This window comes from Mytilus galloprovincialis, chromosome 13, assembly GCF_965363235.1.
Source record: "Mytilus galloprovincialis chromosome 13, xbMytGall1.hap1.1, whole genome shotgun sequence".
Classification (NCBI taxonomy): Eukaryota; Metazoa; Mollusca; class Bivalvia; order Mytilida; family Mytilidae; genus Mytilus; species Mytilus galloprovincialis.
This window is the reverse complement of record NC_134850.1, coordinates 36,688,147-36,714,593: the sequence shown is the minus strand read 5'-3', so window position 1 is coordinate 36,714,593 and position 26,447 is coordinate 36,688,147. Positions and strand designations below refer to the sequence as shown.

At 31.9% G+C, this 26,447-nt stretch overlaps 1 protein-coding gene across 3 annotated transcripts; it reads right to left on the bottom strand.

Annotated features, from left to right (window-relative positions):
- Window positions 1-848: 848 nt before the first annotated feature.
- On the bottom strand, window positions 849-24,600 carry LOC143056770 (cytochrome P450 3A41-like). 3 transcript variants are annotated; one of them, XM_076229920.1, is made up of 15 exons: window positions 24,459-24,600; window positions 23,090-23,185; window positions 21,691-21,784; window positions 20,622-20,674; window positions 20,058-20,154; window positions 18,037-18,153; window positions 17,007-17,095; window positions 16,284-16,432; window positions 14,458-14,573; window positions 12,507-12,606; window positions 10,627-10,784; window positions 10,226-10,314; window positions 9,601-9,738; window positions 2,532-2,694; window positions 849-1,156 (listed from the first exon to the last, which is right to left on the bottom strand). In XM_076229920.1, the coding sequence occupies exons 2-15, from the start codon at window positions 23,161-23,163 to the stop codon at window positions 1,073-1,075; spliced, it is 1,521 nt and encodes a 506-aa protein (XP_076086035.1). In that variant the 5' UTR covers window positions 23,164-23,185; window positions 24,459-24,600; the 3' UTR covers window positions 849-1,072. The 3 variants fall into 3 exon arrangements, with proteins under 3 accessions (XP_076086035.1, XP_076086034.1, XP_076086036.1); XM_076229919.1 differs by lacking the exon at window positions 24,459-24,600 and having other exon boundaries at window positions 23,090-23,237; XM_076229921.1 differs by lacking the exons at window positions 21,691-21,784; window positions 23,090-23,185; window positions 24,459-24,600 and adding an exon at window positions 21,471-21,626.
- Window positions 24,601-26,447: the final 1,847 nt, after the last annotated feature.

Sequence of the window (26,447 nt, the reverse complement as noted above, 5' to 3'; positions counted from 1 at the left end):
AATCGAAGAACCATTTATATAAATTGAAAACCCAAAATAATCATTCATAGAAGATTTAAGCAAAAAATTTAAGGTGAGCGATTCAGGCTCTTGGGAGCCTCTTGTTTAGTATTCAAATTATATATAAATAAGTGTATGGTAATTTTTCTTTCAACGTATCATCAGTGGCGAAAACATACAATACACTACGGAAAACCAACAATTGATGTGATACGGAAAAATTCAAATACACTACGAAGAAAACAAGTTACAGTACTCTACGGAGAAAACCCAATACACGAAGGAGGAATGTCAAAAACATTACGGATAGAGTATTATACTCTTCGAAGAAAACACAATCAAATACGCAAAAAAAATATTTCAAGGAAAAACATATCGATGCAGTTTAAAATCTATTATATCAGTGCTTCTGCTGACCAACTTTAAGACTAATTCATCTATCAATATCGCTACGAAAACGAAATAGCAGTAAATCAAAGTTTGAAGTACAAGGAAAAACACGGTTTCATTTAGTTGTGATTTAAATGTCCAAGGAAAAAAAATTCTGGACGAAGCTTGATAAGATCCACGTTTGGAACCATTCTAATTTAAAGAATAAAACACATTTAACTTATATTTGTGCTAAACTAAATACCAAATATACACTTGGTGAAAATGCAAGATAATTTAAACCATATAAGTTACAAAGTCTTATGATATTTAATAGTAAATACCCAAGGACAGTACAATATTATCACAATTTTAGGAAACAAAAGACAGAGCCACGTAAAATCCACTAAACCAAGAAGTTTGAAGCTCAGATATTTCCTGAATCAGTATTTGCACATGACAAATAAAAAGTTTGGTAATCTGTCGCTTTCAGTAATGTCATTTATTAAGAAAGGTAATTTGGATTGAAGGAGCAACATGTGGACATGTCCACAGTGATATGAATCATTAAAAAAAATAAAGCAGTTCTATTTGTAGTATATGTAGCGTCTAATGGTAAAGATAGCTTTCTGCATATCACTATGTACATCTTAAAACCGATATCATAGAGTAATCCTAATTCTTCCATGAAAACGTATGCAATTTAAGGTTTTTCTCTATTATTGATTTTCAATGGAATGCCGTTCTTTGCCCGAATTAGTCCTCCGGTTTCCAGTTCAATGGGGATCTGAAAGAAAAAAAAGATTGCTAAAAATTATTTGTGTTGAAATTGCAAACTTATCAAATATTTTTCCTTCTATAGCAGCCGTTTGAAAGATTCATTGCCGCTATGCGAAATGCCCCAAAAATCTGACTTATTACACTAAATGTATTTATGATAATAACATGTCTTTGTACTGAATAGTATCTTAATGAATTATCAGGGCGAATGTTCGAAAGTTCAATCTTGCCACGTACATACATAATGTATTTTGCTCAATTTATGCGTTTTTAAAATTGGTGAATGAAAGTAAACTTAAATAAAACTCATTTTAATTGATACAAATGTTACATTGCGGATATATCTTAACAATATATTTTCTGTACTTAAATTGATTTCATTGTCAATAGTTGAAACTCATCTGGAAAATTTTGTAAACAAGTAATCGGTGGCTGGATGTTCTAAGTTATTGAACTACTGTATCACTAGAGGTTGTGAAGTCGCATCCTGCACGAGGCAGGTACACTTGACTCAAATCTTATTTGACTATGACTTTTAGTTTTCTTATTGAAAGTCGATAGTTCTCTCCTGGCACTCTGGCTTCCTCCACCAATAAAACCCGACCGCCACAAAATAGCACAATAATGTTTAAAGAGGCATTAAACAAAAATCAATCAATCAATCAATACTTTGTTGTCCTGCATTCTGTATATACTAATTATTTGTAGTGCATACGCACGTCAGTTTCTTAGAATGCTGTTGGTGTGTTTTGACTGATACGTATGTCCAACAAAATATGGTCTTATTTATATTAACTAGGATTTTAAACTGGCTTTCAGTAGATGCAATTATTTCAAAAAATTTTACTTTTTTTCAACATATTTATATACATGTTCCTGTACACGTGTTTTACCCTTTCTTCCATTGATTGATTTTGACAGCTATTTGCCGTAACAGGTATTAGTTCGGGCAAAATGCGAGCATTTTGAAATGATCTACGTTAAGCGTTTTATGGAACAACTACGTTGAAGTTTGTATTTGAACTTTGAATTGTCTACAATGTTTTTTGTATGATGTTTGTATCTTTTTCCATTATGTCACATGTCGATATTTTCGATTTATTCAACCAAAAGGGGACAATTGTCAGGACAAATTCAGTATAAATATTTGCTTTATTAATAACATTTATGTATACTTGGGTGTAAAATAGCACTTTTAAAGATTTCAACAATTATAATCAAACAGTATTCCCTTCATGAATCCCAATATTAAAAAAAATTAAAATGTAAAAGCAAATGTCTTTATGTTATCAAGAAAGAAGACTGTATGTTGTTTTTATAGATTAATCATGTCACAAATAAATGAAATACAAACGTTTTATAAATAGTATCAGTAAGCTTACCTCTGTTTTACTACAAGGCGAAAAAGAAAAGTTCTGTAACAAAAACACTAATGCCATTTTTACTTCCATCAATGCCAATCTCATTCCTATACATATCCTTGGACCAACACCAAATGGAATAAATGCATATTCTGGTCTTTTTGCCTTATTCTCTTCTGTGAACCTTCAAAACGTGTATAAACAAGTTTAATTACCATTACACTAGTTCAGGTATAAAGGCGCAACTTAAGGTTGCAGTCTTGTAATTGACTGCTCCAAAGGCTTACATGCACAACAGCTGATTTTTGAAAATGAAAAAAATAAAAATGCTGCATAGAAAAAAAATTCATGTTTATATCATGTATGTACTAATCTGAAATTGTGATTTAATCGAGAAAAAAGTGGGGCATACTACGAAATATCTTACTAGGCCTCACCATTTCCGGTAAAAATGATATCCTTCCACTTTCCTGGATTGATATCCCCAGAAAGATGCAAGATTTTTTTTAATCTATATATGTGTTTCAATTCAGCATAGTCCTATAATCAAACAGAAAAAATTGAGTCCAAAAAAAAAATTCAGAAAAAATGGACAATTTTGTTACCCTCCACGTCTTGACATGCACCGGAAACTATTAAAGGAGTACCCCTTTCTGAAATCAGGCAAAATTCGAAATCAGTCATGTCTATCAAATGATCTGTAAATCTCATTCTGTTCTATCGTTAGGAATGTGTTCTTATTATTTGGATACTGTGAAGCTAGAAGAGAATTCTTATCTATTATTTATATTTTTTCCTTATCTTTGATTGAACCAAATTAAATAATTCCCTCCCCCTTTTTCCGATGAAAACTACCCAAGTAGTCTTGTTTAAGTCAAAATTGAAAAACTACCCTAAACTTTGTAATATTGAAGAATGTGCTACAATACAACTATCTAAAGACAAGAATGACCATACCTTTCTCTTTTTTTTTTATACTATACATGTGTTTATACATGCCAACTATATAAGGGTTTTTAGACTGTACCAATGCATATAAAATTTGTCATCAAATTCAAGAAAAAACAAAATTAATACACAAGTTAGTGTTTTAGTAAAAATATTGATTACTTGTCACAACTTATCACAAAAAATCTTGTCATGATGAATAGTTTTAGAAAAATTCCACTTTTTAAACAAATGTTTAACACAAATATGGAATTTTCAATTAACAATGCAGTGCCGCAGACAGGAAAAGAAGTCATATATGTCAATAATTGAGCTATAAAAATAATAACCCTTAAGAAAAAAAATTGTATGTAGCTGTCTCTTCAACTTTACACTGATTTTCAATGAAACTATAATTTTTATCGCAAGAATTAGATTTCATAGAAAAAAAATCTTTCTATGTTCTTTTTAGTTAAAAATCGTGTATGTAATACTACCAGAATCTCAATTTACCTCAAACTGTTGTGCTTTATATCTATTAGTACTTTTGAATGATGTCTTGTATAAAACATCATAATTATAACATAATTTCAGTTTTTCAGTGTAGCATGATACCCCATGATTTTTGTTCTTGAAAAGTCCTTAAATCATGATGTTTTGTCATTCTTGGCACACAAAAGTCCACAAGAGCTACTTCCTTGCAGTGAACATATGAAAAAAATACCCTATGCAGGTTGCAGTCCTGTAATTGACTGCTGCATAGGCTTACATGCAAAACAGTTGTCCTTTGAAGATGAAAAAAAAAATGCAATATAGAAAACAAATCAGGTTTATATCATGTATGTACTAATGTGAAATTGTGATTTAATCGAAAAAAGAAAGGCCTGCCACAAAGAATAAAAGGTATGCAGGAACTTCTTAGGAAGAAAGATAAGAAGTTAGCAATATCCTTTAACTCTACTTTCCGCTATATAGATGACGTTCTTTCACTAAACAATTCAAAATTTGGTGACTATGTGGAACGCATCTATCCCATCGAATTGGAGATAAAGGATACTACAGATACAGTTAAGTCAGCTTCATATCTTGACTTACATCTAGAAATTGACAATGAGGGTCGGTTGAAGACAAAACTTTACGACAAAAGAGATGATTTCAGCTTTCCAATTGTGAACTTTCCATTTCTAAGTAGCAACATTCCAGCAGCACCTGCATACGGGGTATATATCTCTCAATTGATACGATATTCCCGTGCTTGCATTTCCTATCATGATTTTCTTGATAGAGGTTTACTGCTCACAAGGAAGCTATTAAATCAAGAGTTCCAAATGGTGAAGTTGAAATCATCCCTTCGTAAATTTTACGGACGCCATCACGAGTTGGTTGACCGTTATGGAATAACCATTTCACAAATGATATCGGATATGTTCCTCACGTCGTAACTACAATCCCCTTCCCTTTCATGAATTTGACCTACCGAATTAGACTATTTACCGGATTTGTAATCACATAAGCAACACGACGGGTGCCGCATGTGGAGCAGGATCTGCTTACCCTTCCGGAGCACCTGAGATCACCCCTAGTTTTTGGTGGGGTTCGTGTTGTTTATTTCTTTAGTTTTCTATGTTGTGTCATGTGTACTATTGTTTTTCTGTTTGTCTTTTTCATTTTTAGCCATGGCGTTGTCAGTTTGTTTTAGATTTATGAGTTTGACTGTCCCTTTGGTATCTTTCGTCCCTCTTCTTTTACGTAACCCTGAAGTCAAAACATTTTTTTTCTACTTTCTGTTTGCTGTTTTTACTAGGATGCACCAATTTCAGTAATCATTGATATCCTTCCACTTTCCTAGATTAATATCAAGAAAGATTCAAGATGTTTTTTAAAATCTAGAAATATGTTTCAATTCAGCACACGCCTATAAAAAAACAGCAAAAAATGAATCCATAAAAAAATTCAGATAAGAAAGGACTATTTTGTGTCCCTCCATGTTTTGACATGCACCGGAAACGAGTTGTAATACATGACTGGTACCTTAAGATTAAGTGTTGTGCGCTGGTAATATTTGTCAACGAAATACAATGATTTAAACTGCAACTAGTTATGTTTATTTCTGATATATAGTAACACAGCTTTATTTTGTGCAATGTCTATTTCATCATGGATAACTTTTTCCCACAATCCGAGGTTCATTAAGGTGTGAAAATAAGTTTGAAATTAGTTTTACAATTTAAACAGATATCAATATATTTATGTACGTTTCGGCGATAAAGTGTATCGTCTGGTAGTAGGTATTCCTATGGGCACTAACTGTGCCCCTTTAATAGCATATTTATTTCTATATTGCTATAAATCTCAGTTTATGACCAAACTCAGTAAAGACTCATCATTGTTATATTTGGTTGATACATTCAAAAGAACCTACCGTTATCTGGATGATATTTTTTCGTTGAATAATCCAGAGTTCTCTAAATATACTTCCAAAATTTACCCAAAAGAACTTATTTTAACAAAATCTAACATAAGCAGCAGCAGTTGTCCTTTTATAGATTTAGAAAATTCAATTTCTAGCGTAAGACTACATACTAAAATTTACGACAAAAGAGACGATTTTTCATTTCCCATTGTTAATTTTCCTTTTTTAGACGGCGATGTGCCTTTGACTCCATCATACGGTGTTTATATATCCCAACTCGTTCGGTATGCCAGTGTTTGTTCTGATGTCATAGATTTTAACGAACGTAATCAATGCATCACTGGAAATTATTGTGTCAGGGATTTCGATACCATAAATTACTTAAAACTTCTACTAAATTCTTTCTTAGGTACAAAGATTTGATTAGTAAATTTGGCTGTACCTTAACTTATTAAAAATGGTATTGCACATCCTAAATTTAACGGTAATAGTGTACCTAAAGCGAGGAAATAAGTATGTGATCCGTGTAAACTCATCAAACCTTTAAATAAACTTATAAGTTATGGTTATCGTACCATTATTGTAATTTTTTTTTTTTTTTTGGTGAGTACAAATGTATTACGAAGCATAATATATGTGGTAATTTACTAATGTAACTAATATGCACAGACATAGATTTAAATAATAATTACAATACAAAATATTGTTTTTTCTTTCTGTTATAATAACATATTGTTCACTACTTTATACACAAGATACAATAAGATAAGTATATATATATATGGAATCGAACACACCTTTCGTTTAGAGCAGTAGAACTAAGTACATCTTTCTAAATTTTTTCGATAAAGAGTTTAATTTTCGTTTTGCATATATACTTTATATCCGAGCGTAGCAGAAGAAATTTTAATTCGTTTTTCATTTGCAATTTTAGCAAAGCCTGTATAGACTGTACATTCAGTTTAATTTTATCGAATTTGCATTTATTACGTATTTTCCAAATAGCCCATTTGAAATAAAATATTATTGCATTAACAATGGAATTATTCGAATTCTCTGTACAAGTTCCTAATAAAATATCTTTTTCAACGAGAACCTCGTCGCTTATAAGGTTACAAAGTTGTAAATTTCTAACAACCGTTTCTATCAATGGTTTAACATTGATACATTGATAAAATAAATGCTCAAGAGTTTCAATATTATTAATTTCATCACATAAGTGACATTTTCCATTTGACATGTGCATTATTTTCAGTCTGTTTTCAGTATATATAATCCTGTGTATACATTTCCATTGAAATTCTTTAACTTTTCTTCATTATTGTAATTAGATCTCTGAATATAGTTTATATAGACACTAATATCGATTTGGTCATTAGCAAATTAAAACATAAGTAAATTGCATCTTCTTTTGAGGCGGGGTGTATAGTGACTCACTATCCTACTACCTGTCGATACATTCATTTTTGGCATTGCACAAGTCATGTCTTCTCTGACTGTTTATGACGTTAAAATACTAAATCCCTGGGATGTGTTCTAGTTGATTTTAGTCTCTGAAGCATGATTTTTTATTATTAATTGTTTTTGGCTTTTAACTTTCAGTAACTGCGAGTACTCTCAAATCGTATTTTCTTGTTATTTTATATTAAAATGGATCTTGTCTATATACCAGCTTTGATTATTTGAAATATCCACTAATTTTCACTTCTTCGTACTACATTTGTATGAACATCAATATTATTCTCCTTAAATCTGTACAGGGAAGTTTTAGCTAGCTTTAATTGTATAGATGTATTGTTGATATTCACCCAATTTGTATCTAGTGTCAAATTATGTATTGATATGACAGAACTTTCTTGATATTCCTAATTATTGGAAGAATTTTATGCACATAAGTAGTATACCTAAAACGACAAAGTTATTTTTCATTTACCTGTAGAAATTATTAAAACCGTTTTTTTTTTAAAGTGATTATTTTCGAAGGATTAAATATTTCTTGGTGGTATCTGGCCATGGCTTTGTTTGGACTTGTTTGTTTGCTTTTTGGCCTTGAATGTTTGTCCCTAATATTTTATTAACTGTGCATTTGCATTCAGGTAGCGCAGATCAAATTTATTCGTTCATAGTGTGTTAATTTGCGTTTTTTGATTGAGTTAGGCCTTCCAATTGATATTTTATCGTGTGATTTTCTATGTTGTGATGTTATGCTGTTGTTTCAAAAAAGGGGGGAAGGTTTGGTACCATTAAAACGTTTAATCCCGCTGCAAATGTTTGCACCTGTCCTAGTTCAGGAATCTGAGGTACAGTAGTTGTCGTTTGTTTATGTGATTTATACGTGTTTCTCGTTTCTCGTTTTTTATATAGATTCCACCGTTGGTTTTCCCGTTTGAATTGTTTTACACTAGTCATTTTGGGGCCCTTTATAGCTTTTTGCTCGTTATGAGCCAAGGCTCCGTGTTGAAGGCCGTACATTGACCTATAATGGTTTACTTTTATAAATTGTTATTTGGATGGAGAGTTGTCTCATTGGCACTCACACCACAGCTTCCTATACCTATTAATTTAAAATGCAGAAAAAAACAATATTAGGTCAATGTCAGAAACATAAAACTTTTTTGTATTCGACGCAAAACTAAGGATGGGCTCGGTAGAACCTTACCCTTCCTACAAAAAAATTTACATTTTTCTGACATTGACCTAATATTGTATATATATATTCTATGTATAATAAGTACGTCTGAGTCAGTGACAACCCTACAACAGATGTATCCATCGGATCGCCATCAATGATGGTGATACATGGCTGTGTACATAATGTATATACAACTCGTCTCAACATCAACCCAACAATGTTAGATCTGTAAATTTGCTATTCTATGTATAATTATAGACATTGATTTTAAAATATACTGTGCGTACATTTATTATAAGTTCCTCGTTCCTTCGATTCAAATAAAAATATTCGTAAACCTGTGACATATGCTTCCAGTCCGTGCAACAATACTGGTACATAATACGGGAGTGTATAAGCGATTAAAGTAATATAAAAGAATATTGAAAAACGTATATTTTGGCACAACAATTCATCAGCGTAAATCAACAGTGCTTCCGCAATTTACGGAATCAATTTCTGTTCTACTCATTTATCTTATCGTGTTGTAGGCCGTACAATGACCCATAGTTGTTAATTTCTGTGTCATTTGATCTCTTATGGAGAATCATTTTGAAAGCAATTATACCCCATTTTCTTTTTCATATTTGTTATATCTAGTAGCGTCTCTCATCGACAGCTTCCACTAGGGTTGTAACACAGTACATGATGTATCATTGCATGTAGATGAAATACCTTGCAGATAAACTGGTTTCTGTTCTTGCTTAAAGACTTACTATGCAGCTATATCACGGTAAAGTAAGGGATAACTTCATTGGTTCCTTTTTCATGAGATAACCTGGACCCAAACAGTTACCACCGCAAACCAGACATTATTCGTGTATTTTGAATAGAAAGCTTTTCATTTTTTAAAAACAGAAACAACTAATACAAGTGTTTTCGTCTATATGTCACAAAACAGCCTCATATGAAACCCACTAGATAAAGGACTACTAGCAGTAAATGAGATGCCAGCCTCAGACCTCAATTGATTAAAAGATTATTGTCTTCACCATATGAAAATTAAGCACAATCCCTCAACATGTCTATTTTGTTGTGTTCATGATAGGCAATGTAATTATTTATATACATTTCAATACCTGTCAGGGTCAAATTTTTCTGGATCTGGCCAGTAAGTAGGATTTCTGTGTAAGGCATACAAAGGTACGGAAATGTCTACATCTTTAGGAATATAAACACCTTTAACTGTCATACCCTGTTTTCCTCCTCGTTGAATTCTATTAACATTTAAAAAAAAAACACTCAAAATTATTTGAATGTTCACAAAAAGGTTGACGACTGTATTTGAATATATCTAGTCAAGATAACAGAAATGGTGACATTCGGCCATGGTCATAATTATTAAAAGAAACTGGAAACTAAAAATGCATTATCAGTATAGATGACTAATCACATGCATAATTTGACCTTCTATTTTCTATAACAATTACTTTTTATATAAAGAACAGTATTGTGCATTTTTTGAATAGCGTAACATTTCGTTTCTTAAATTGAAAAGAAATATGCGTAGAAATAATCAGGCCTTTAAAAATTGAAATAAAAAAAAAAATCAATAAAATATTGACAAAAGTAATATGTTTTTTGCTCTGTTTGGGTTCTTGTTTTAACTAAAAGGAAAAAAAAAAACAGAAAAAAGTTCAAAATGCAAAATAAAGAGAATATTATATACATTTATTTGAAACAATATTTTGCAAGTTTACTTACCGCACTGCTGAAGCATAAAGACGAAGTACTTCATTGAAAAATCGATCTAAATATTCTAATTTGGAAAGATCTTCAAATTGTGGTCTTTCCTACAACACATAATCATATATTTATGAATAGTGTTTTCTTGTTTCTTGGGTGCGCATATACTTTTTCAATCTCAAATATGGTCAAAATATGATGAAAAACAAGGAAAATCATGAAATTTTACAAAATATGCAAATTAAGTCATGTTTTGTTGCCATGGTAACTTGTTCAATGTCAAATTTGTTTTGTTTTTCTGAATGCCTTGTACCTTAGTTAAGTTTTCAGTAATTTAAGAATGTGTATGATAACTTTTAAATTTGTAGTAATTTTTGGGCCAAATAAGGGCCTTATTGCCCCATCTCCTTTATACTGACACCATGAAAAATGTTATCTATTTCCTCCAAACATTTGTCCTGGACATCGTGGTTTGTTGCTAGGCAATAACAGGCAAAAGCTAAGGTATTCGCTGTTGTGTCATAACCAGCTACAAAAAACGTCACAGCATTTTCTTTCACTTCAGAATTGTTCAACCCTGTAAAAAAAATGAATAACATTATACAGCATGTTTGTGTACATTTTGGAAGTTTTACTTAATATCATAACCATTCTCATGTCTATGCATAAGAAAATAAAATGCTTCACCGGGTGCAGACTGATACGATCACAGAGGTCGAACCCTGAAGAGCTGATGCAAGATTGGACACAATATAAGAATAAACAATTATGAAAAGAAATTCCCAAAATTGTTTTAAAGCCCCTTTTAGTAATTACCCCCAAACTCAATCACAGCTTTCCTTTTATGGTATGGTTCCTTACAGTACAATTTCAGAGAGATCAATACACAAGTTACCATAACAACCCATTTAAATAAATAATACTAGTATTAAAATAGAAAATGATATAGATAATCATGGCTAAAATTAATATACTTTCAACAGCATTCAGTAGTAGCTTTTAAAAATAAATTGACAGATAATCACCTCAAGACAATACAAGAAATCTTTATAACAAAACCATTGTAAACTCTTCATGCTCAAAAAAATAATAAACAATTCTAAATATGAAAATTTATAACCATTGAATAAAAAAGAATGGAAATTGGGAATGTGTCAAAGAGACAAAAACGCAACCAAAGAACAGACAACAGCCAAAGGACAACAATGGGTTTACAATGCAGCCACAATAAATCCTGACCTTTCTTCTGTGGTTTCGAACCTTGTTTTTAAATTTTAAAGATTTCTATTAACCTATACTAAACTTATTGTCAGGAAACCAAATGTCTTCGGACGACGCCGCTATCGACGAAGACGACGTGATACCAATACACGAACACAATTTTTTTTTTATGTCGGTACCTTTTTAGCTGACTATACGGTAGAAGGTTTTCTCATTGTTACATCAACTTTATTTGAACTTTGGTGGATAATTGTATCATTGAAAATCAAACCACATCTCCTAATTTTTTTATAATGGTTAATTTTAAATTTATATATTATAACAAACTACTTATTTCATTTACTTCGATATGAATTGGTAATCGATTGAACTAATCATGTTTATATTAATTTTACTTTATATTATGTTGATGATAATAAATGTATTGTAATTATTCTGCTGCTTTTGGCGCCGTGGTTGGCAAATTGAGTGCTTGTATGTATGTTTGTTTGTTTGTATGTTTTATGACCGATGTTGATTTTGTCTAAAGTTCAAACATCATTTTAAAGGAATGCCCCACATATTATCGTGCACAATTACTTTCAACGGGGTCTGCAAAATATTCATAGTATTTTCAATGATGAAATAACTGCTCTAGATTTCTAAAATTGCTTTCGTCGTTAAACTCATTATTATAAAGTAAGAAACCAAATATGGAATCACGTCATTTACAGGGGATATTGAACCAATATTACTACTGGGAGAACGAATTCAAAGATCAATCCCGTAAACTGCTTTCTCAGTGAAGGTATGAACAACACTAGACTCATATGGTTTGCCATTAAAGCGGGAGATTTGTCTAGCCACAAAACCAGGTTCAACCGACCATTTTTGCAACAATGTCCTGTACCAAGTCAGGAAAATTACTATTGTTATCTTAAAGTTCGTTCCTGTGTGTGTTGCATTGTAGTGTTTCTGTTGGGTCGTTGTTCTCCTCTTATATTTGATGTGTTTCCCTCAGTTTTAGTTTGTTACCAGGCTTTGTTTGTTTTGCAATTGATTGTAAGAGCAGCGGTGTACTACTGTGGCCTTTATTTACCTCTGTTTTTAAATTCTTTGAGATCACCAATCGTGAAGTAATCCGACTGTTTATCATCATGTCGTGCGTTTAACATTAGTTGAAGGAAATCGTTATAAACCTGAAAACATCAATGTTATTAACCACAATCAGTCACCGTGTATAAACATACAAAAAACACTTATAATGGAAGTAACATTTAGTATTATTATGCTTCACGTTAAAATGTCACACTTTGATTGGCTAAAATGACGGTGTTAATTTACTCTATTACATAGCTGAGAGGTTGACAATTTTTTTTAAATGTTACCCTCTCGTCCAGACCAATCAAAAATCGAGAATTTAAAGTTCTACTTTCTTGCTCAGATTTTATAATTTGACTGTTTAAAAAAAAATAAAAAAATAACTATAGTTATTTTTTTGCTAATACCCGTAACGTTGTTATGTACGTGAAGTCGTAGAAAATACTTTTGAAATAAAATAAATCTGTAAAAAACAATAATGATAGGACATTCAGTATAATAAATCAAATAACACTTCGCCGCGGTTGAAAATGTTTTATCGGGGTAACAATCTGCTCTATCACCCTCTCAGCTACGTGTTATTTATATATTGTCAAATCGATATTTTCAAATTAAAAAATTCTCCAAATTAAATTAGTCTGCTTCTTTATGCTACATTTTGTTACGCTATGTATATTTATATTAACGGCAAAAACGATAAAAAGGAGGAAATTCTAAAAGGTAAATCCCCAAAAATACTGAGAAATATTCAGATCAGAAAGTCCCTAATCAAATCGCAAAATTAAAACATCAAACACATCAAACGAATGGATAACAACTGTCATATTCCTGACTTGGTACAGGCATTTTCCCATGAAGGAAAATGGTGAATTTAACCTGGTTTTATAGCTAGCGAAACCTCTCATGTGTGTCTTTTCTACCTGGGGAATAGATTACCTTATCTGTATTTAGCAAAACGTTTAGGAAGTTTACGGTCCTCAATGCTCTTCAACTTCGTTATTTATTTGGCCTTTTAAATATTTTGTGATACGAGCGTCACTGATGAGTCTTTTGTAGTGGAGATTTGTTTCCCCGAAGGTATCACCAGCCAAGTAGTCAGTACTTCTGTGTTGACTTGAGTTATCATTGATATGTTCATAATAATAAATTAACAGTTAATAAAACTTTGAATTTTTTAAATACTATAGCTTTTTTCCCCCTCAAGAATACATTACCTGGTCCATCCACAATTGTCGTCCCTTGATTTTCGTTGTTCACAAATATAGTCCCTAGTGTTGTCAGTGGGTTACTTGCCATTAATTTTTATAACCCTTCCAAATTTATTTCTTCATGTTTAATGCCCCAAAATCCAAGTAGGGGGGGTGAAATTACAATGTAAAAAAATTTGGGTCCAGAATTTTAAAGGAAAGAAGTGATTTGGTCCAGGTGAAAAAGGTTGCTGTCAAAAGATTTCAAGACGCCCTAAAGATAAAATTGTCCATATTTTGAGTTAGAGACGATGAAGTTTTCTATAATTTTGATATAATTTGTCCCAAAAGTAGTACAACACACTGTAAAAGTTTCTTTGAGAAAGCGTAGGTGGGATTTTTTAATTTTCATTTATGTTCTAAAAGAAATGCATTACGAAATAATAGTGATCTCGGACCACCTTAGCTGTATTTGGCAAAACGTTTAGGAATTTTTGGTCATCAATGCTCTTCAACTTGGTTATTTATTTGGCCTTGTAAACATTTTTGATTCGAGCGTCACTGATGAGTCTTTTGTAGACGAAACGCGCGTCTTGTGTAAGTGTAAAATTTTAGTCCTGGTATCTATTATGAGTTTATTGTATGACAGTCGCATCAAATTCGATTGTATTGACAGCGATGAGTTAACAAAACAAACAGACATAATTGGTAAAAATGTCAATAATGGAGGTAAACGCAAATGTATCAAAAAATTGTACACACTTCTTGTCCTTTTGTCCTTAGTCCAATTGCAGACTCTACAACCGATCTGAAAAAATCTACAGCTTCCTTCTTCATGAAGTGTATCGTGAACAAATGTTTCAAAATCGGGAACATCACTGAAATGAAATAAAAGACAACATACAAACAACATTTGTAACAAACATTTATATATTTGGATTATATATTAGCTCTCAATAATAATTAAACTCATTTATTCTAAAACCAGTTGCAGGCATGTACGGGTTATATTCTTCTCTTAAACCTCATGATGGGATGTTACTAAACCCCTACTGGGAGTGATTTGGCTTGATTTTTATATGATAACAAAATCTTTCAATCATAATAAGTGATTTCTGGAGTGGGCATGTCAGTACCTGCTAGTAATTAGTTATCAAAGGTACCAACCTTATAATTTAATACAGCCGACGCTCGCTTCGTCTACATTACACTCATCAGTGACGCTCAGATCAAAATAGTTATAAAGCCAAACAAGTACAAAGTTGAGGAGCATTGAGGACCCAAATTTTCAAAAAAAAAGGTTGTGCCAAATACGGTTAAGCTTATCTATGTCTGGGATACGAAAATTCTTAGAATGTCGAAATATTATATTTTTGTAAACTGGAAATTTATAAAAATTACCATATAAATGATATTCATGTCAACACCGAAGTGCTGACAATTAGGCTGGTGTTAATTGATGTATTATTGTCGTTTTGCTTAGTTTCTTTTGTCAGCCTTTTTTTTTACCTCGGACTCGGACTTCTTTTAAACTGAGTTTTACTGTGCGTATAGCTGCCTGTATGTTTTTTCTACATTAGCTAGAAATTTTTAGGGAGTCAGATGCCTCGTATATTTGTTAGTGTTTTACGATTTTTTAATTTTGTTCTTTTTGATATTTTAGTATGACGTCCATTTTCACTTAACTTATACACTCTTTTATTTAGAGACCCCCTTAAGCACCCCTGAGTGTGCAGGGTGTTCTTGCTGTGTTGAAAATTGTTTTCTCTTTGACTCATTCCCCATTTCCTTTTCATTTAACCTGACTGACAACGCAAATGTGAACTTAATGCAGACACACTCTACACTATAAATAACAGTATATAATAAACAACGGATTACACTTAGAATGATCATGTCTATCGAACAACAAAGTCCTACAACACTTAAACGAATAATTTGTTTTGCGCTCGTACGTGTACTGGAATGCCATTGTATAGGAAGGTGCAGATTAAATCACATTATTCAACTTCCGTGTGCCAAACATGATTTTCTACAATAACTGTTTTTCGAAAAACTAAGGATTTTCTTATCTATGGCATAGATTACCTTAGCCGGATTTGGCACAACTTTCTGGAATTTTGGATATTCAATACTCTTCAACTTTGTACTTGTTTGGCTTTATTAATATTTTGATATGGGCGTCACTGATGTGTATTGTGTAGACGAGGCGCGCATCTGGCGTACTGGTGCCTTTGATAACTATTTGTCTTCTAGGTTTTCAAATCAGATTGAATTTGATATGTTCAAATAAAAAAAAATAAGAAGTATTTTCTACAATACTGTTAAATACATAATCTATATAACAGATTTTGCAGAACGCCATACATATTTATTGAATTAACTAAATAATAATTACATATCAATTCAAATCAATAAAACTGTTGAGCAAATTAATGAAACTGTTTGAGATGAAGCTGTAGTTAGACTGTGTGTGTGATTTGGAACTTACGACCGATGCGAAAAGCATAAAAATATACAAACTCAACGTTTCATAAGCAAAGTGTTGCACACCAAAATAAAATGTACTATATATAAAAAAAACTTACTTATAAGAAAAAATTTAGGGCCAAATATTTCACCAAGAGCTGCAGCTTCGGCGTGCTTTACGAACTGGTTATTTGGTTCGTTCTGTGAATTAACATCGATACCAAAGGCTGTACTAGCAATAACATCCATAGTGAACGTTTCACATACTCTTGAAATAAAAATCGTTAATGTAGTATAAATGTTAAAGGAAACAATGTGAACCACAACCTATAAAATAACATTAATAGGAAACATGAGGATTTTTCTTAAATGAGCTTTATTTTCATTTCGAAAGGAAATCCAGATATATTAAAGATACAGTTCATATAATCTTCGCTTACTAAAATTGCTGAACAAATGAAACACTTGTAAGAACCAAGTCTTTCATTGTTGATGCTTAAACGAATAATGTCTGGTAATCATTTCAGTAAATTGGAATTTTGGGTCCTTAATGCTCTTCAACTTTGTACTTGTTTGGCTTAATAACTATGTTCATCTGAGCGTCACTGAGCGAAGCGCGCATTTGGCGTATTCATAATTGAATGATAATCCTGGTACCTTTGACAACTTATTGCTTCTAATTTTGTATGCCCTTCCACAAAAATGTGTATAAATTGCACTGCTTCTTATCTTCAAACGTATGAGCCGAAATTGTATGTGTACATTTAACACCGTTTTCCTTTCTTATAGACTAGTAGTATATGTCATTCGGAGAAAACAAATGATTATTTATTATATCTTACCCCTTCATATCGACTTGCTCTTCTTGTTTACTTTGCTGTTTAATGTTTTCAACTAGATTTGTACAACACCTTTGTATTTTTGGGACCATCTGAAATATTAAAACGAACAGTACTTAGGTCCCTTTTGGTCCCATATTTTCTCGATTTATCTTATTATGATTAAAACACTGTGTTGTTAGATATGTACTCAAGATTAGCAAATGAAACAGTTTTATCCTAAGGTTGTTGTAAACAATAAACCGTCATTGTTAATAATTTCATAAAAAAAAAATGTTTTAAATACTTTTCCATCGTAAATCAGCTATATGTCATTTTAAAAAAATGAAACAATTCATGCGTTTTTAGGCTTCGGAAAGGTTTAACTTTTTTTTATTATTTACTGCACAACAATATTATCGTGATGTATGAAAAGAACATACAAAATCCTTCTTCGAAAACAACTTTTATTTACCGGTTTGTAACATTATTAGCAACCCGGCGGGTGCCACATGTGGAGCAGGATCTGCTTACAGATCCGGAGCACCCGAAATAACCCCCTGTTTTGGTTGGGTTCGTGTTCCAAGTCTTCAGTTTTCTATGTTGTGTCTTGTGAACCATTATTTGTCTGTTTGTCTTCTTTTTTGTTTGTTTCGCCCTGGCATTATCAGTTTGTTTCCGATCTATGAGTCTGACAATCTCTGGTATCCTATGCCTCTCTTTTCTTTACTTAGCTACTAGTTACGTTGATTAAGCAGTGTTCAGGATCTTATAAAATTAGGCTAAATAAGAATTTAAACTGTCCTTTGACTTTTGAAATTTCCAGGATGAATATGTAGAAAATACAAAGGTACCAGTCTGAATTTCCAGGATGAGAAGGTATGTGATATTTACTACGGAAAAAAACTTCTAAGTTAAAGGAAGATCAGCAGCAGCAACACCACAAGCATTGAGGCAATAACAAAGGAAAGGAACACTTTATAATGAGGGTAGAAAATATTCGATTTTGTACTGGGTATAAATATTTTAATTTAGTACCAAAATAAACCATTACCAGTTTTAGCTTCCCGGATGAGAATGTAGGTGATATTGTACTGCGGAGAAACTTCCAATGATTATCCTTAGCAGTACCAACACTGAAAGCACTATGTTCGTCCATCTTGAACGGGACCTAAAAAAAATAGCCAGTAATAGTAAGTATATTTCACTCAATGTTTTGTACTACTTTTATGAAAATTAAACGAGCCACATTAATTTTAGTCAAGGTGTGAGGTACCAAATAACCGTGTACGGCGACAAATCTTCTTGCAGATCTTACCGTGTAAATTATCTGGCTCGATGTTTCCCGCTAGTACAAATCAATGTTCATAGTCCTATCATATTGACATTAATGTATTGGTCCTGATAATCAAGTGATATTTTTCAAAGGACGTTAAATAACAAAACATTATCATAATCTTCGCTGTGGTCTTAAAATAGCTGGTGAAATTGTGATACACATAACAAGAATAACAAAAAGCGACAGTATACACATACAGTGTAACCTGTGATTTCCGACACACTAGAGGACCAGAAAAGAATTGTTTGATTATGGAGGGTGTCGGAATACTCAGGTTTTTTTTCTGGAAGAATATGTTTATTTAAGGTCCATGAACATGTGTCAGTTAAGGTAGGATGTTGGAATACTCAGGTGTCGGATAAGGCAGGTTTCACTGTATAATAATTTCAAACAATTGGAAGAATTGATACGTATAATCTTTCAACACCACATATCAACTAAAATATGTAAACTTCAAGATAACTTCAAAGAGGGCATGTCTAATCATATATTAATAAAGGCTAAAGTAGTATACCGCTGTTCGATATTGACTAATTGATTGAGAAAAAAACAAATCCGGGTTACAAACAAAAATTGAAGGAAACACAAAGTAGTATACCGCTTTTCGAAATTCACTAATTGATTGAGAAAAAAACAAATCCGGGTTACAAACAAAAATTGAAGGAAACACATCAAATATAAAAGGAGAACAACGACAAAACAGAAGCACTAAAATACATCACACACAAAAACGAACTCTAAGATAACAATAGTAATTTTCCTGACTTGTTACAGGACATTTTAAGAAAATATAGTGTTATAACTTATACTAAGGTAACTTGATTTTGTGAGGAGATGTGTTTGTAAAATCTACTCAATAGTTGTTTACGTCCTAAATATTAACCACAAGCAAATTCTACCAGTTAACTCCAACATAAAAATACGGTGTTTGCTTATTCAACCTTAATCGTTAGAGTGAATCTGTATGAATTTGTATGCATGACCTATAATGGTAAACTTTTATAAATTGTGACTTTGATGGAGAGTTATCTCATTGGCACTCATACCATATCTTCCTATATCTATGTTAACTTTGGTGTTACAGGATTATCAAGAAAATATTTTTCTTTATTGTGTTTTCTTATTGTTATCATTTCTCTTTTTGTCGTTCATCGTTCATTTTGCCGTGCCGTTGTCAGTTTGTCTTCGAATTATGCCTGTTATGAGTTTAGATATAACTTTGATATCTTTCGACTCTCTATCATAATTATAAAATATAGAATTCAGCTTCCTGAGTCAGAGCAGAATAGCTTAATGTTAAAAGCAATGAATGATGTTGTTAAATTTGATGTATGACTTTTTGTGCTTTTTTGTGACATTTGTTTGTCTTATAGTGATTTAGATGATACCACAATGTTAAGTGCTGAACTCCTATTTTTGACCTTTTTTCTTAATCACTGGGCTATTGTGTATGTTTATTTTGTTCACGCATCGTTGTCAATATAATGGAATTTGATTCGACTGTAATAAAAGTGAGAAGTTTAGCTTGCTATAAAACCAGGTTCAATCCACTATTTTCTACTTAAGAAATGCTTGTGCCAAATCAGGAATAAGACATTTGTTAAGTTTTCCTTAAATGTGTTTGAGCTTATGGTTTTGCCAATTGATTAGGATTTTCCGTTTTGAATGTTCCTCAGAGTTCACTATTTTTGTGATTTTACTTTGTGGTACTGCTTTCGTATTGTTACAGAACTTACTGGTCTATTGGTGTAATTGGAAAACTCTTTTATGAAAATCTCCTTCACCATCTCTGGATCAGATACCAACAATACTGGCAGATGACCATGGTAAATTCTGTAAAATTATATATGTAACTTTACAGACTGAAGTAATTTAATTTTGGATGTAACGTATCTTCTGATTGGCTGACAGTGATTTGTTAATCATCTAAAAGACATAATTTTGTCATGTGACTGTGATGTCAGCTACGTTTTCGTGATTTACACCGGTTAAATATGGAATTTAGAATTAAATTACAAGGTATTGTTTTCCAACAGCCAGTTTATTTAGTTATTTGCTGCATAACTTTTTGGTTAAAGCTGAAGATAAAAAAAAGTGTATATTTAAAGTTTAAAAAATTATACTTGCAGATAATAGTGATGATCTCCTCTTTCATTTGAATGATAAAAATTGATATTGCGATTTTCGAAACATTAATATTATCCAGCTGTTTTATTTTTCATGATAATTCATTAACATTGTTGATCTTCGTGCATGAAAAACAGTTTAAAACAAACTATTGAGAAAAAAAAACCACTTACCCTACAACTGACCCATACGTGTTAACTAGTTCTAGGTCCGTCTTTGCTAATCCCTGTAAAATTTACTATCATGCGAAATTGACTTGTATAGGAAAACAAATTACATTGAAAACATTAGTTGTATAAAATGTCTCCAAATAAAGACCAAAGAATACTGATATCTAACTTATTCGCTATGCACAAATGATGATTATTGTGCTGTTCGGTCATTCCTTGAATATTTTTTTCGATAGTTGAATTTCCAGATTAATGTTTGGCTAGTGGGGATGCATGCTGTACATTTCTGTGAATATGAATGGTAAAGATCGACTGCGTGGATACCGTTTGTATTTCATTAAGGATTAGTAGGTGTGGGTTATTTCAATACACTGTTGGAAGTGGTGTTACGTCCCTTTGTAAAAATAACATTGCGTTGCAGAAAAATCTGAAAGATTTCAAAGGACGACGAACTTGGTGACGAACGATTGAAATAAATGCAGAAAAAAACACATTAAAACTCAACAAGTTGTTACATTTTTTTTTTATTATTGACCAATGAAAGTAGGTTCTTTATATTGAAGATTTGGTCACTTCGATAGGTTACAATGAATGTCACATGTTAATATAATCGGTAAGATAAATTCGTACACAGTGTGCTATTGACCTAGTGCGATATATATATGGGGAAAACAAATTCCATATCGGTTCGCTCTCACCACACATGGAATTTACAGACCCCATATCTATTAGTTTACAATCGTTTTGATATTTTTATGACAAAAATATTACTTTATTTCTTTCTATCTCGATTTCTTTTCTATTATTTTTCTATTTCAAATCTTTTGAAATAAATTAAAGGCATTTACTTACCCACAGTCTTAAATGACCTTAGCCGTATTTGGCATATAATGTGGAATTTTTCGTCGTGCAATGCTTTTCTTTTTCTTGTTTGATATTGGACCTCAAAATTTGCAATCGAGGTTCATAGTCGAGTTTTGTAAACAAAATGCGCATATAGCGTGACAACTTCAAAGTCTAATATATTTTATAATTTTCTTTAGATAATTGTTAAATGATGATAGCGGTTAACCTGTTTATAACGAGGTAAAATACCCAAGAAAGGTATTGGTCTAGGTCCTGGAATCCCCAATCGCCTCCACAGGCTGTGGTACCATAACGAATACCTATAATACCAAAACACATTTGAGATTGAAATAAAAGACAAAAAAAAAAAAGAACTCAAAACGGAATGACTAGTATCAAATGGCAAAATCAAAAACTCAAACAATCAAATCAGTGAAAAACAAATCTCCTGTTCTGACTTGGTAGAGACATTTCCGACATTTCCATACGTAGAAAATGGTTGATAAAACATGGATTTACAGCCGATTGCAATGAGTGTGAAGGTACATGTAGTATGTTCGGTTAGTTTACTTGCTACCTGAACGGTATGGTCATTATTAGATTAGGTAAACTACCCTCCTTTTAGAGTAGACTAGTCCGACATATAACACCCAATCTATCTGTCTGTATGACAAGACTACTTCAAAGGGAGGGTAGTATATCTTACCTAATATTGACTTCACGGTTCAGCTAGCAAGCAAGCAGTCCCACAAAATTCCATTATCAGTCAATAAATTGAGATATGTACATCCTTAAATCATTCTCAGTTTTTAATTATGTTCATTAATTTTAGATAGTAAACAAACTTCTTGATTTGGAAATAGAAAGTTTTACGTAATAATTATAGTGTTTGTAAAATGCATCTTTTCTTTAAGTCTATGGACGTTTGTAGTTTGCAAAACTTTAATTATTGGTTCATCTGTACATTCGTCTATTATTTATACTTTACAAAACCTAAAACAAATTTTTATCATCATTCTAACTCAAAGTCATATTAACACAGCTTTTGTCGAGCAAACCATCACATCGAACTGCAAGTAATATAGATGGCCAAGGGTATTGGTTTAATAGGAACTTCTTGCTAAATTACCTCAATGATACTTAAATGTATTCTTTATATCAAACTATGTATAGTAGAGTCGTTTCTTAGTTATTATATTAAACAATTAAAGCTACAATAATAACGTCAATTCAGTTTGTAGACAACAAAAATGCAATTAATGCATTTATAGTATTAAATGTATAAAAAGGAGGGGTTGATATACTTCAATTTGATCAATGAAAAAATACACATTTAAGGCGAGATGTTGTCGTCAAAAAAGCCAAACGGGTAATGCACTTTTGCATGCTCTGTGTAGGTTTTAAAATTGAAATATTTAACTATGGACTGTATTTGATAAACAATGCTTGAAGTGTGAAAGGAAACAGTATTTTAATATAAACTCTGTTGATAGCCATGGAATACGCATATTTTATCAATAAACATATCGCTGGACTGCAAAATTTTACTAGTACATGCTTTGCAAAATAAAAATTCTAAACGGAACTGTGCGTATATAAATAGAATATAAAGCATGTGTACTTACAAATATAATGTAATCAATATGATGATAATAGTAAGGACCCATCCTGGCAAGTCAATAAATCCAAGAACGTCCATTTGCACGATCACACTCCGTGGTCTGTTCAAAAACCAATAATATTAGTATTCCCTCTATCTTTATATATGTTATCAATGCTAATATGACCTCAAATGTTTTCAATTACAGGTAAAAATTTAAAGTATACTGAATTACAAATTATTGCGCAATATATTTTTTAAAAGTAAAGGTTATGATAAAGACTCGATTTATATTCTATTTTGTTATGCCTAACCATTGTACAATATTGTAACGACATCAATAGGATGATCATCTCATATTCTCATTAAAAATAATTACTTCAGTATAACTGTTTTTATAACAAATTCATGAGTTTACTGGTTTTATCAAGTAGTAAAATTAGGTTATATATGATTAAAATATCCCTGGCGATGATTTTTACGAAGTTTGATAGATTACAAACTAAGTCACAATCGCATGAACAAATGCATCTATAACCTCAATAAACCAACAAATTATTTACATGCAATAAAAATGTAAACACATACATGTTCGTTTTTTTCATATGCCAGATCGCCTCTTTAGGAAGTGATTTTAGAACATGAAGTAAATCTTTTAAACTTTAGTAAATGGTCCAAGCAGTCTTTTAAACTGATCAGGTTTATCCCTAAGGGTGATCCGAGTTGTTTTAAAGTGGTTCGAGTTGTAATGTACACATCTCGATATATAAACGAAAAGATTGATCATGTGTCCGCTATAATTTGATATTGTTATGATTACAAGAAGAGATGTAGGATATAATGCAAAGAGGGAACCAACATGCATTAGTCATTTTTGAAAAAGTTTATCATTCTGTTTGTATATGTCAAGTTCATCATGTTATAGATTATCTTTTAAAAGATGTTCAGTGGGGTTTGAACATCCTTTTTTGACGATCAATGCATTTGAATGGGGACATATATTTGGTACCCCTTAATCCTAGGTTTGGACCCCCTTAAAAATGAATCGAATCGCCCCTGATGTTACTAGTATCTGAGGCAAGGTTGATTGCTACAAGGGACAAGCTAAAATAAATAACCGAAGAAATAGAAAAATATGCGCAAAGAAACATGATAAGTAAAAATCAATAACTAGTCAAACAGTGAACAAATCAACACGCATTAATCGATAGACTGATTAGCACGAATTGCAGCAACAACAATAAACATCACAACAGTGTCTAACCGAATAAAATTCATTGGACAAATATATCTGTCTGATAATAGGTGTGTATAGAAAAAAATATACAAAATGGACACTCAATTAATATGTCTTTTCAAATTTACATTTGCCCCCTTATGTATATAAGATTTACCTTTTGTAAATTATATCGTTATCCTAAACATTCGGTTATTTCACGGTACACAAGTGTTGTGTATAAATTGAAGTTGTACACAAAATCAATATGGCAACTGTCACAAAGTATGTGGAAGCTTAGTGTTTATCCTAGTAGGTCGTTTGTAATAAACACAGTGGACAGTGTATAATAATGTTTTTGAATATTAATATTTAGATGGTGACATCAGCTCAACAGTCAGTGCTTCGGTACCATAATAATAATAACATACACTCCTTCATGTGTTTGCCCCATCTTCCACATTTATTTAAGTGTATACACCATTAATTTCATTCAATTTACATGTACATATTCAATAATAGATAACCAACTTTAAAGCTTGGTATTTTAGAACTAATTCCCTAGAATAATCAGTATTATGCAGATACCGAACGTCACTGATGAGTCCGATGTAGACGAAACGCGCGTCTGGCGTAAATACAAAATTTAATCCTGGTATCTATGATGATTGTATTATAGTGCCTAACAGGATTGTGTGAGGTAGAGAAACATGACTTTTAAACGATCGTGTTGAATTATGACATACAAAAATTGGCAGATCGGACATATTTTGACTTTAATTACTCACAGCTTTTGTTGGGGTTTAATTGGAATTGCAATATTGTAATTAGAATGAAAAATGTGTTTTTTGGTCAATATAAATAAACATTTTACCTGGCGAAGCCGTGCGTAAAATGAATTTCGGCGCTTCTCATCTAAAAATGACTTCTTTAGTGGAACAAAACGTTTTATTAGTTAATTTCCAGTAATTTCTCAAGAACAGGCTATCCATGAATAATTTATTTGCTCCAAATAAGTAGCATTTTGAGAAATATAAGAATTCGCAATTACGACCTTTCATACCTTTAGTTTCATTGATAAAAATAATATGGACTCGTCCGTTGTCCAGTTTGAAGGTCATTTAATTTACTGTTCACTCATCACGTGTTCGTGTATAAAGAGGAAAACCAATTATATTATTAATTTTATATCAACAGGAGTTTCTCATACATTTCTTTAAAATTGAGAATTGAAATCCTTTGCACATTTTTAGTTTAATAAATCAATTAGGCAACTGTTCATTTAAAGGGGTCATAGGGCTTTTCTTTTATTTTCTTTTTTCATCTTTAATAAAACAGTGGCGGATCCAGCCCGCTGATTGATCTAAGAGGCGCTCCGCTGAAATGATTTAAGGGGGGGGGGCTGCTCCAATCATGCTTCAGCGACTCGCTTATAAGTTTTCCAACAAAAGCAATAGTTGGGCCAGACCGTCTCCTCAGGTCCTACTGGAGTCACCTATGACAGAGATGATTTATTGATATTACACTTCTAAAAAAAATTCTTTATTAATTCAAAATTAAACAATTTTCGAAAGAGGCACGTAGACGAATGACCGATTTCATGAGACATACCATTTAATTGACACAAAAAAGTCATTTTACTTTCCAACTTATATATTATTCAGTATAATAAAATGATAATCATATGAAACAAAAATACAGTGATAATTATGCACTTTTAATCTAAATCGTATGCGTCCGAGTCATTATCAATGCCTTCAGATATAGCTTCCGAAATGCTTATGCATTCAGATGAGGGAATATCATGATTTTCAATCTCTGCATCTTCATCTTCGGAATCAGAAGAATCACCAACGCTAAATACCAAAGAAGGATTTTCTCTTTTGAATTTTTCCATTTCGTCTTCTTTGTGGGTTCCCTGAAACAAATACCAATCTTCCCAAGTGCGTGCTTTTTTTTACTAAACCTTCCCATTGTTTTTTTAGAACCAAGTCAATGCCTTTCTCAATGAGAAATTTCAGCATTTTAAATGTGTGATTGATGTTGTTATTGGCGACATAATTTTTTACCAATGCCCATGCCATTTCAATAGGGTTCAGTTGAGGATGATATGGTGGCAAAAAAAAACTTTATGTCCATATTTGGCAGCTATTGATGACATCTTCAG